The sequence below is a fragment of the Mustela erminea genome, chromosome 1 (genome assembly GCF_009829155.1).
Source record: "Mustela erminea isolate mMusErm1 chromosome 1, mMusErm1.Pri, whole genome shotgun sequence".
NCBI lineage: Eukaryota > Metazoa > Chordata > Mammalia > Carnivora > Mustelidae > Mustela > Mustela erminea.
Window position 1 is genome coordinate 126,379,978 of NC_045614.1, and position 12,986 is coordinate 126,392,963.

General features: G+C 35.6%; 1 protein-coding gene across 1 annotated transcript in view; it reads right to left on the bottom strand.

Moving 5' to 3' along the window:
* The window catches only part of PRKCI (protein kinase C iota), a 67,556-nt gene that overhangs the window by 28,595 nt on the left and 25,975 nt on the right, over positions 1 to 12,986 (bottom strand). Inside the window, exons 3-6 of the mRNA XM_032341422.1 lie at positions 7,312 to 7,401; positions 5,343 to 5,393; positions 2,009 to 2,094; positions 1,212 to 1,352 (exon numbers count right to left, since the gene is read on the bottom strand). Of these exons, the coding sequence (XP_032197313.1) occupies positions 1,212 to 1,352; positions 2,009 to 2,094; positions 5,343 to 5,393; positions 7,312 to 7,401 (368 nt within the window). The remainder of the gene's footprint in view (positions 1 to 1,211; positions 1,353 to 2,008; positions 2,095 to 5,342; positions 5,394 to 7,311; positions 7,402 to 12,986) is intronic.

Genomic DNA, 12,986 nt, shown 5'->3' on the forward strand with positions numbered 1-12,986 from the left:
CCCTACCCCCCCAACCCCGCTTATGCTCTCTAACAAATAAATAAAATTTTAAAAAAGAAAAAGAAAAGCCAGAATCTAATTAAACTTCTAGATCCAACTATAATACACAGAAAATAAAAAGGACAAGGGAACATTTTAAACATAACCATAGAGAAGCAAAGAGAAAAATACAAATGACAAATACCAAATTTCTTCTACATTTAAATTTTAAGGGGCGGCGGAGAGAGAGAGAGAAATGGAAGAATCAATAAGTTGAGAAAATACCTAGGACACATATCAGTCAAGTGCAAATATGGACTTCATTTAGATACTGATTCAGAATGAAAACTAAAAATTTCACATTTATGAGGCAACTGGAATGTTGAACATTGTCTAGATGAATATTCGATATAAGGAATTTGCTTTTTCGTTTTTAAAGAGTCCTTATCTTTTAGATTTGTTTCAAAATAACACAGGATGAAAGCAGGTTACACGGGTAGGGGTGCAGCTGAACTAAGACTGGTCATGAGCTGGTACCTACTGAAGTTGGGGGACTGGTATATGGAAGTTCATTATACTGTTATAGTGACTCTTAAAAATATTTAAAATTTTTCCTTATAGAAATTTCCTATATGGAAAAATTTTAAGTATGCATATACATTTGTACAGAAAAAGTTCTGGAAGGATATACACCAGAAGACAATTTATCTTTAGACAGTAGATTTCACAGGGGATTTTTATGTAATTTTTCTTTATCTATATTCCCCTTTTTTTTCTATAATGAACATGTTGTAACTGCATGTTTAAAATAGAAAGTGAAAATAAAAATTTTAAATTCAAAATCTCCCCAGTAATCACACACTTTAAATAGCAAACATGAAGCCTCTGATTCTTCTTGCCTGATCTCTGTTTAGTGTAGATGCTAAAACAATGGGAGCTACAAACTAATGAGTTTATCTTAAGGAAGAAAAAAAGGCTCTTAAATAGTTCTTCCTACCTCTACCTAATTTAACCTGATGATTCTGTAGCAGATTAAATCAAAAAGTTAGCTACATACCATAAAAAAATTTCTAATAATAATTCCCAAACTCACAATATGTCAACTGGACTGTAAAGTTAGGTTCTGTATCAACAGTGTTTAACTGTGATTCCTTACCACCCATGTATTATAGCCCTCCATCCTAGCAGTGTTACTGAAAATGTTCTATTAAAAAAAGACAGTTGTGCCTTACCGGTGGCATAGAATGCCGCCCACATTCGATGGTGACAAGTTTGTGGCACTTCTTATGAACGAGGAGTTTGCAGTTGATGCACTTATACCCCTGACGTCCAAGTCCCCATATTCGGTCAGTACAGATGGCACAGTGGGCACGCTGGAAGGAGTAATTCAACAGCAATTTATTAGCAAATAAAATGTCATAATCATTTGCCAAAATAGTGAAAATAAGGGGCAGCTGGGTGGCTTAGTCAGTTAAGCGTCTGTCTCTTGATCTGGGCTCAGGGCATGATTTCAGGGGGGTGAGATGGACCCCTGTCTGGGGTTACTTAACTGCCCCACACCTCAGCTTTTTTCATCTATAAAACAGAAATATGTAGTACCTAATTCACAAGGCTGTTGTAAAGATTAAATGGGTCAAGAGACGTCAAGCATTTGGAAAAGCACCTGGTACTTAGTAAAAGCTAGATAAGTGGTTTGCAATTATTATTTCTGAAACAGTTAAAGTTAAAATCACATTAAAAGGTTTGCAAAATAAACTTTGCTTATTTCTGGTTGTCTAAAATTATAGTAAAAAAGCCAACTTTTTTTTAGCTAAAGTAACTGTACAATTCAATCAGAGGTATTTTTAAGAGTGAAAGGAGATGCTATTAAAAATTACCTCAAGATAACACAGATACTGCCCCAAGCAAAATGGGAGCGTGTCACCCTACTGACTCCTTTAAAAGGGAAAAGAAGACTACCCTTCCTTCACAGTAGGGAGAAAAAAACCAGGTATCTCAAGTTATTAACATTCTACAAACTAAGGTTTACCCTGTTGAAACGCTTGGCTTGGAAAGTGTGGCCATTTGCACAATAAAGCTTTCTCCAGCGGCGCGCACCTCTGCGATAGATAGATTCTAAAGAGAGATAAAACGTTAAAAAAAGGAAAAAGAGCAAGTGTGAATAAAAGTCTTCTTATAATTAAGTCTGTGACCTTCTTTCATGATATTCACTTTAAGAAACAAATATTCTTTTTTTTTTTTAAGAAAAAAATATTCTGATAAAAACCTGAAAGTGAAGAAATAAAACAGATTCACCAAGGAATTAATGAAAACAAAGCCTATGGAGCAAAAGTATATTAAAAATTACTATTAAGGCTTTTCTGTCTTTTAATCCCCCCCCCCCCCCAATTTTTGCACACTTGGGTGGCTCAGTTGGTTAAGCGTCTGCCTTCACTTCAGGTCACGATCTCAGGATCTTGGATCGAACCCTGCGTCTGCTTCTCCCTCCGCCCCTACATGCCACCTCCACCCCCTCTCACTCTCTTGTGCTCTCTCTTACAAGAATAAAATAAATAAAATCTTTAAAAAAAAATTTCCCCCCAGTTTTAATTTTGAACAATTTTAAGCCCACAGAAAAGCTGAAAGACTAGAACAATGAACAGTTAATCCTTCATGCAGACTTACCAATACCTAACATTATGCCGCATCTGCTTTCCTCTCCTTTTGTCTGCATCCTTTAAAAGTAAGTTGCAGACATAGCATCTCACCCTTAAATACCTAACTATCCACTTACTGCCTTAGATTAAGGGTGTTTCCCCTAATGCTATTTAACCTTAACACCATTACCATGTCTTAGAAAATCAACATTAATTCAATATCCCCTAATAGCTCATATGCAAATCGCCCTATTTGCCCTCAAAGTATCTTTCATAGCTTTCTCTTTCTCTCCAGGATCCAAGCAAGATTCAAACATTGCCTTTGGTTGCTATACCTTTTTTGTTTCTTGAATGTAGGCTGAAACAGTTATGTTGCCATATTTGCTGTTTTTCCTTTGTGATGTTGTTTAAAAAAAAAAAAAAGAAGAAGAGTCCAGGCGGTTGTCTTATATTATGTCCTACATTCTGCATTTGTCTGCTTCCTCATTAGAATCAGTATCAAATACTTTTGGCAAAAATAATACATAGGTGATATATATTGCTTGTGGTATCACATTAAGAGATACACAAATGCAGGGCACCTGGGTGGCTCAGTGGATTAAGCCTCTGCCTTCGGCTCAGGTCATGATCGGCTCAGGTCATGATCGCAGGGTCCTGAGATTGAGTCCCGCATCGGGCTCCCTGCTCAGCAGAGAGCCTGCTTCCCTCTCTCTCTGCCTGCCTCTCTGCCTACTTGTGATCTCTCCCCCTCTCTCTGTCAAATAAATAAGTAAAATTAAAAAAAAAAAATGTCAGATTGCTGACTCCCAGTTCAATCACTCTGTTTAAGGCAGTGACTGCTTGTTCTCTTCACTGTAAAGGTACATTTTACTTTTCATAGATGCTCTAAAGGGGACACTCTGCAACCACAAGAATATTATCTTCCCCACTAATTTTTCTTTTTTTTTTTTTAAGAGGGGGAGAGGGGCAGAGGGAGAGGAAGAGAGAGAATCTTAAGCAGGCTTCATACCCAGCACTGGGCCAAAGTGGGGCTGATCTCATAACCATGACATCATGACCTGAGCTGGAAATCAAGAGTAAGAGGCTTAACCAACTGAGACACCTAGGTGCCCCTCCCCATTAATCTTTAATCAAGGTTTTTATATTAATACATTTTCTAAACAAAGAGCTTCCCTAAGACCAAATCTAGTTGACCTGTGTAACTTTGGTTAAGTCAATCAGTATTATATATATTGCCTATTAGTCATTACTATTAACATTCCACAGTGATAGTTAATACTGTAGAAAGTCCATTAGGTTTCTAAACTCATATTTTAAAGCCGATGTAGCACTGGGTTTACCATTTAAAATTAAGATAGAAAAAAACTAGTGAAATGCTCTAAATTAGAAATCTTAAGATAACATAATACAGAACCTTAAATACAGATAGTTTTATTTTTATTTATTTATTCTGTTAGGAGTAACCAAGGCAGAAAATTTCTGTTAATTATATCTTAACCTAAGGGCACCTGGGTGGCTCAGTCTCTGATCCATCCATCATTGGAACTCTGGGAAATATTCTCTGAATTCAGACCTACATTTTTCACTACTACTTCAGGGTTCTACCTACTTCCTTAAATTTCCCCATCTTCCTAAATAGTACATTCAACTCTCTATATAAATATTCATATCTCTTTTATTTTTCTTCAGCAAGTTGCAGGAAGAGTCACAGAACTGGGGCGCCTGGGAGGCTCAGTCAGTTAAGCGTCTGCCTTAACTGCCAGCTCAGGTCATGATCCTGGGGTCCTGGGATGGAGCCCCATGTCAGGCTCCCTGCTCAGTCAGGAGTCTGCTTCTCCTTCTTTCACTGCCCCTCCCCCCCGCTTGTGCACTCACTCTCTCTTTCTCTCTCAAATAAATAAATAAAATCTTAAAAAAAAAAAAAAGAGTCACGGAACTTCAAGTTTAAAACTATTTCATTTAATTCAAAGGAAAATACTTATCACAATTCTTGTAAAGTCATGCATATGTGCAGAAACCACAAATGAAAATGAGTAATATCCACAACTAATAAGCTATACAAAATATCAAAAGCAGTAACTTATGATCATAAATAAGTTTACACATTTAAGTTCCATCAGACCAGATAGTTGTTTGCTCTTTCAGTTCTTTTTACTAATAGTAACTATCAGCCGAGACATTGAAAAGAAAATCCCTAACAATTTCTAACTATGCATTTTCAAGTACTTAGAAAGGAAGCATCATGTTACTTTCAAATGTTACACACACACACAAAAAATAAACAAGCATGTTCCTTATGTATATACATGTATGTCTATGTGTGAACACATACAGATGCAGAAATAAACAAACATAGAAAATCTTAATAATTGGTCAATGAAGGCAAAGGATATCTTTGTGTCTTTGTTTTCAATGTTGTTTCAACTTCTCCATAGGTTTGAAAATTTCCAAAATTAAAAATTAGGAAGAAACATGACTTAAAATTCACTTAATTTTCCTCTCAAATGTAAAACAGATATTCATGTCAGTAACTTGTAACTAAAAACTGCCTGATTTTCATCTGGCAAAAGTGGAGAATTTAGGCAGTTGCTAAGATAGCCTAAATTAGACTGAAGAATGGAAAAGAAATGAAATGGACTAAAAGTTCTAGTTCTGATTTCCTTTCACTTGTGCCTTTATGCCATAAATAACTCTACATTCAAAGATATGAAGTAAATACACACTCACTGTCTTCTCCTGGACATGGCATTCCAGGACGTTCTGGTACACAAGGGAAGACTAAAAGAAAAGAAATTAAAATTAATATAGAAAATTGAAAACATACAAATTACATAGAAAAATTCTAAATCAAAAAAATTGACCCAAATTTCAACCTGACCCTCTCTTGACACAAGATATTTAGCATGCGGTCAGTAATATTTTTTCAAGGGATTGGTTTATTAGGTCTATATGAAAAAAGTTTTCATAAAAGTTAAGAGCCAAAATCAAATGCATTAGAAGCTCAAATTATCACACTAGTCCCTATTATGTTACTAATTGATTTTTTTGCCCTTAGAAAAACCTTGAACTATTTCCTTAAATCTTTGTCGTACTGTCAAGTTTGCTAAAATGAATAACTAAAACTGAATTAGAAAAATGTATACAGGAAAAAAAAAAAAAAAGAAAAATGTATACAGGAACGCCTGGGTGGTTCAGCTGGTTAAGTGGCTGCCTTCGGCTTAGGTCATGATCCCAGTGTCCTGGATTGAGTCCCAGGTCAGGCTCCTTTCTCAGCAGGGACCCTGCTTCTCCCTCTGCCTCTGCCTGTCATTCTGCCTGCCTGTGCTCTCTCTCTCTCTCTCTGACAAATAAATAAATAAAATCTTTAAAAAAAAAAAAAAAGAAAGAAAATGTATATAAATATGAACACAAACCATTACAGTTCTTAAAAAATGTATACTGAATTTAGGAAAAAATTTACAGCACTAAGATTACCCAAATCCAAAAAATATACTTTTTATCTTAGGAACTACAAATTTATAAACATGTTAATTCAGGCCATTTTCATAAAGAGATAGAAAATAAAGACAGTATATTTATGAACTAGTCAACTATTTGTAGTCTGTGGTGTACAAAAGGACATGGCTTAAAAAAACACAAAGTATGAGAAGTATGGGTCCTTATATAATCTTAAAAGTTGAAATATAAGCTAACTTCAGTTGTGCTATGGTATAAAAATAACAAAAACTTAAAACAAACTGTTTAATACTCCTGATCAATCACTTCTTTCAACATTCATTGCAGTTTTATTCTAGAAAGAAATGACTCCAAAAATGGATGACTTCTGACATTCTGCTAGGACCTCAACCAATTAGATTACAGATCCCTTAGGAGTCACTATCTCAAACTATGAAGGTAGACAATATCAAGCTACTGATTTTTAAAAGACACACTGTAAAGAAAAGTACAAGGGAATAATAACAAGGTGTTGACTCACTATACTTACGGGCAATTTACATTTGCTCAAGTTTTAAAGAGTTCTCTAGATTTGGCCTCCTAAAAATATTACATGAAATATTGCCGATGAATTGCAGTGAAATGTGATATATTAAGTGGGTTTTACAGGACATAAAAAATTTGAGGGGTAGCACAGTAGAATGAAAAGAACATAGACTTGGAAGCGGAATACCTAGATTCTATACCCTGGTCTACAATGCACCATTACATGATGGCTGAGTTTCTTTTCTTCTTCTCTACCACTAGCCAGCTTGTGGGCCTGCAGATGTTTAACACAGTAATCTCTATGACTATGCAAATAGTTTCACTATTAGCCCTCAAATAAAAGAAAGGACATTTCAGGTACCTTCTCTTTGGAGATCACTATTTGCATACATTACAAAACTGCAAGGGAATGACTCAGGAGAATCCTACTAGGCACTCAATTTTAAATTCTCTCTTAAACTTTGAGGTGAAACACTTGAGAGAAGATCAATTTAATATCCACGAAGGCATACCCAAATAACAAATTTTCCAAGAGTCTAAGATGATTGATTTTATTTTCTCTAGCATATGAGAAACTACTGAATATGAGCAGTCACATAGCAATGAGAGTAGAGATTAAGAAAATGACATCAGGATTATGTTTTAAAATGTCAAGAATACAGGGTTTAAAAAAAAATTGGAGCTCTAGAAGAGTAAGAAATGACTACTTCTTTACCATGAATCAGGAGTTCAGAATCCTTGTTTAGCTCATAAAGCCTAAAGGCTTCTTCTAACTCCAACTGAGATGATACTGTACACGGGTCTCCTAAAAAATATAAAAAGTAAAGCAAAGCTCACCTTTTAAACCCTCTAAAATGTAATGTTTAATAAGCAATTTTTAGTACATAAAATCTTGAGCAAAACCAATTGCCTTTATATAAAATCTTGAGAAAAACAATTTCCTCACACACACACACGCACACACACAGATAGACAAGTATTTGGCAAGGACAAATTTTAGATATTTAGACAATTCTGTTTTCTAAAGTGGGTAACAAAATTTCATTTTTATTTCTACAAAATATTACATGAGGCTCATCAATACCCAATTTGATACATACAAAAACCATTTAATTCTCAATAACATAGATATTCAGAATACACCAAATGGAATCTACCCTGACCACATTTGGACTGTTACTACAAGATGACTAATGGCCAGGGACAAGCTTTCTGGTACCTTCCTCTTTAAAGGAGGAAGTGAAAGTGGTTTCACTGCCATAATGTCATCATTCTGTCAAAATTTTCCTTCACCTGTGAGTCTTTCCTTACCCAAGAGGCTCACAAAGAAGAAGCACAACTACTAGAGTACTCCAGACCTGGGAGAGCCCTGCTTGAGCTCTTTCAAACGTGAATGCATAGTTTTAGGAAACTTACCGAGAGAAAGGTTAAGGGAGAAACACCTCCCTAATCAACCAGCCAAAGAACTGAGTCATCCCTGGCCAACAGTGAGATGGCACGTCTCCCCAGATGATGGCATTCCTCAATGAAAAAGTCACTTTGATCATAGCTGGAGCCTGAGCTGGGTCCTCCTCACGGCAGTGCTTTTGCACATTCCTGTGGTTACACCAAATGTGACCACACACAAGATGCCACCAACCTTATCCAAACCTCAATCACTCTCCGCAGAGAACTATGTCTATTACTCAAGGAGAAAACCGAAGCCATCTCCTGTCCTCCAGGCTCAAAGAAATGAGTACCTCTGTACCTTTCTCCAACTTGGAGACTCCCTTAAGGAATCTCTTCCTTTTATCTTCTCTGGGCCTTATCCCATTAGTCCCCTTCAGTTCCGTTTTCAATTTTTCTTTCCTTCCACTAGCTCTTCTCAGGCAAAGGCATGTTTGAGTCTCCCTCTCAGCAATCTCCCACACACTCAGGTTCCATTCTCTTCATTCAGTAGCCACACGTCTCAAGAGCAAACTGAAGACTGAAACTGGAGGGGGTGGGTGAGAAGAAGGGGAAGAACGATGGGGCCTTTGGCTTTTGACTTCATACTTTTCTTTTGTCATTTTAATCAGAGGTTTATAATCCTTTAGGTTTATTAGAAATAGCTTTTCTTAATATCAAGAACGACTCCACCTTGCTTTCTCCAATGTTCCTATCCTCTCAAAAATTCTGCTAACCAGTGTTAGTCCATATGGTCTACTAAAAGTGCTATATCCACAGTCATGAAGAGAGCTGCTAAATCCCCTTTTCTGTCTTTACTCTAATGGACCTCTCTATAGTAGCATCTAGCAAAGTTGCCCACTGACTATTCACAGAAACTCGGCATCTAGGTTTCTTTTTTTTTTTTAACTTATTTTATTTAAATTCAATTAGTTAACATATAGTGTATCATTAGTTTCAGATATAGAGTTCAGTAATTCATCAGCTGCATATAACACCCAGTGTTCATTATATCACATGCTTTCGTTAATGCCTATTACCCAGTTACCCCATCCCTCCACCAACATGCCTCTAGGTTTCTAAACACCACTCTCCTAGTTTACTAATTCTCCATTTTAACTTTTCATTTTGAAAAATTTCTTTTTCTTTTCAATTCCTTTCCTTTCGTTTCTTTCTTTCTTTCTTCCTCTCTCTCTCTTTCTTTCTTTTTTAAAGTACGCTCCACTCCCAGCCTGGAGGCCAATGCAGGACTTGTACTCATACCCTTGAGATCAAGATCTGAGCTGATATCAGGAGTCAGACACTTAAACAACTGAGCCACTTAAGCGCCCCTCATTTTGGAAATTTTCACACATATTACCAAATCTGGCTTCCCCTTACATACCCACTCACTTCTACAGTATCATTCTGCATAAATCTCTTTAGCTTAAAATTAAAATTCCTTAATATGATCATAATACCATTATAAACCTATAAAGACTAACAAAAATTCATTTTATATAAAATATCCAAACATAACCATATGCAAAAGAATAAAGTTGAACTTTTATCTCATACCATAAATAAAAATTAACTCAAAATGGAACAAAGACTTAAATGCAAGAGCTAAATCTATAAAAACCCTTGGAAGAAAACATAAGGAGCAATCTTCACGACGCTGGATTTGGCAATGATTTCTTGGATTTGACACCAAAACCACAGGCAAGGGAAAAAAAAACAACGAACATTTCTCCAAAGAAGATGTATAAATAGCCAATGAGCACATGAAAAGACGTTTAACATCATTAATCATTAAGAAAGTGAAAATCAATGAGATACTGCCTCCTTGTGATGAGACTACCCAAAAAGGGAGAGAGAACCAACTATGCCAGCATCCCAGTGAGCCTCCACATGACTCCAGACCCAGCTGCCCTCTGATTGCCACTGCAGGAGAGACGTCTCGTGAGACCAGCAGAGCGAGTCAACTCACAGAAGTGTGAGAGATTATAAAATAAAGTGGCAGGCTTTTTTTTAACGCTACTATACTCTGAGGTGAGTTGTTATGGAACCAACACCTTACAGCCATCTTTCAAGCTGAATCTTGAAATTCTGTGAATCTTTACAAGACCCGGGACAAATGCCACCTCTTCTGAACAGCCCTATCTAAGGACGTAATATTTCACACTTTTTGAAAAGCCTAGGATAACCTAATTTTTAATAAAGGTTTTATTGAGATATAATTCACAAAGCATTCAATTTACCCATCTGAAGTGTACAATGGCTGTCAGTATGTTCGCAGAGTTGTTAACTATCAACAGAATCCGTTTTAGAATACTTTTATTATTTCCTCCTCAAAAAAGCCCCTTGCCCATAGTGGTCACTCTCCGCTTCCCCCAACCTCTCCTCCTATTGCCAGACCTAGGCAACCACTAAATAACCACTATTTTCAGCATCTACAGATTTGGCTTTTCTGGACATTTCATATAGATGGAATCATACAATATGCGGTCATTCGTGTCCCTCTTTCCTCCCTGAGCACGTTTTTAAGGTTCCTCCATGTTGTAGCATGTATCAGTATGTCAGTCTTTTTTATTAGTGAATAAGACAGCAAATATTCTTTAAGTATTTGTGTATTTGAATAACTTTTCATGATGATTTCCTACAAGTAGGATTGATTAAAGTGTGCCCATTTGGGGCACATGGGTGGCTCAGTTGGTTGGCTGTCCTACTCTCAGTTTCAGCTCAAATCGTGACCTCGGGGTCTTAAGATCAAGCCATATGATGGACTCCACATTCAGCGTGGAATCTACTTAAGATTCTCTCCCTATCCTTCTGTACCCTCCTTGCCCCTCTCCCTGCTCGTGCTCTTTCCTTCTCTAAAATAAATCTTTAAAAAATAAAATAAAGTGCCCCCATTTAAAATTTTGGCAATTATTTAGAATTTAGAATTTAAATTTAGAATTTAGAATTTAGAATGACAAATTTTAGAATGACAGGAACTCCAAAAGGTTATCATATATATAACAGTGTATCTTTCCTAACTCTCTATAAGTAATTATTAAATTTTAATTATCTTCTAAGCTGGTAGTGAAAATGTCTTATTTTCAAATCTTTGGGTTTTTTAACTATTAGTAATTTTTTAGTTTTTTGGTCATTTATGAATTAGCTATCTACATTTCTTTAAGTAGATTTTTCATCTTTTTTTTTTTTTTACCTAATTATTTTATATTAGAGATACCAACTCTCTGGAAATGTTACAAGTATTTTCTGTCAGCTGTTATTACTCTTTTATCTGTGATTATGGTGTTTTTCAACATAAAAATTAGAGTAATTCTTCCCTCTTTACATTTCCTTTTTCAGAATTTTCCTGTTTATTTTTCCAAATGAAATTGTCAGTTTTTTTAAAATCCTATTAGAATTTGGGGGGGCGGTCATGGTCTTTATAGATTTATCTGCAGGGAGTTCTCATTTTACACGATACTTCTTCCTAACCCCATTCATTTAAGGTTTTGCTTATGGAATCCTGTTGCTTTTGTTTCAGTTTTCTTTACATGGGTTCTTCACATTCCTTTAAAGTTTACCCCTAGATTTTAAAAAAATCATATTGTTACTATGGATGGAATCTTTTCTTCTGATTTATTTTCTGACTGAGTATAATTTACATAAAAGAAAAATTGGTTCTCTCATACATTCAGTCTTTAACTTGGTGTTATTAATATCTTAAAGATGCTAGATAAAAAATAGTGAGTCAAAATGATTCAACCAGGTTACAGAGATACACCATTTTTGGATCAACACTCAATACACTGATAATAACAAGTACTGGTGAGGATCAATCCATATATACTGCTGATGGGAATGTAAAATGGTGCTGCCACTTCAACAAACAGTCTAGTAGTTCCTTAAAAGGTTAAACATAGTTACCATATGACCCAGCAATTCTTCTCCTAGGTATATATCCAGAGAAATGAAAACATATGGCCACACAAAAAGTTGTAACTAAATGTTCATAGTGGTAGTACTCATAACAGCCAAAAAATGGAAATTAAGTACTCATAGGACACTGTAGATTAGGCAAATCTATAGAAACATAAAGTTGGGGCCCCTCAGGTGGCTTAGTTGGTTAAGTAACTGCCTTTGGCTTAGGTCATGATCCTGGAGTCCTGGGATCAAATCCCACATCAGGCTCCCCGCTCGGTGGGGAGTCTCCTTCTCCCTCTGACCTCTACCCTCTCATGCTCTCTCTCTCTTTCTCAAATAAATAAATAAAATCTTTAAAAAAGAAAGAAAGGAAGAAAGAAAAACATGAAGTTGATTAGTAGTTACCTAGGTCTACGGGCTGCATTGGGTAAAGAACTTAGGGGGAAATAGGTAGTGAATGCTAATGAGCATGGGATTTATTTTTTGGGTGATGAAATGTTTTAAAATTGATTGTGGTGACGGTTGTGTAACTCTGTGAATATACTAAAAACTCCTTTAAGTAATAAATTATATCTCAATGAAGCTGTTTTAGAAAAAATGTTTACGTAATGCAGTGTTTTTATAAATGTGAGTCTGACAGCAAAGAAAATTCTAGTCCAAAAGCAAAGTCTGTCTTAGTTTGCCTCAAAGAAATAAAGTAATTCATTCACAGATTCACTTTCTCAGTTATCCAAATTTCTCCCATTTTGCCACATTTATGAAAGTGAAAGTCAATTTAATTATATACCATTTTTGATATAGCTTAAAAAAAAAAAAACTTGTTTCTACAGTAGATTTAAGTATAGGCCAAAAATAAAAAAGCAACATAAAAAGTAATAAAAATTTCACATATCAGTGAGTGTGTAAATCATTCCAGTTAAACAAGCCAATTGACTAAATTAATTTTAAATAATGAAATACTCAAAGAATTCTAGAAATAGATTGAGTCTAAAATTTAATTAACACTTCATTTCCAATTTTCCAGGTGAGGAAACTGAATCCATGCTGGCAAATACATTTAAACTT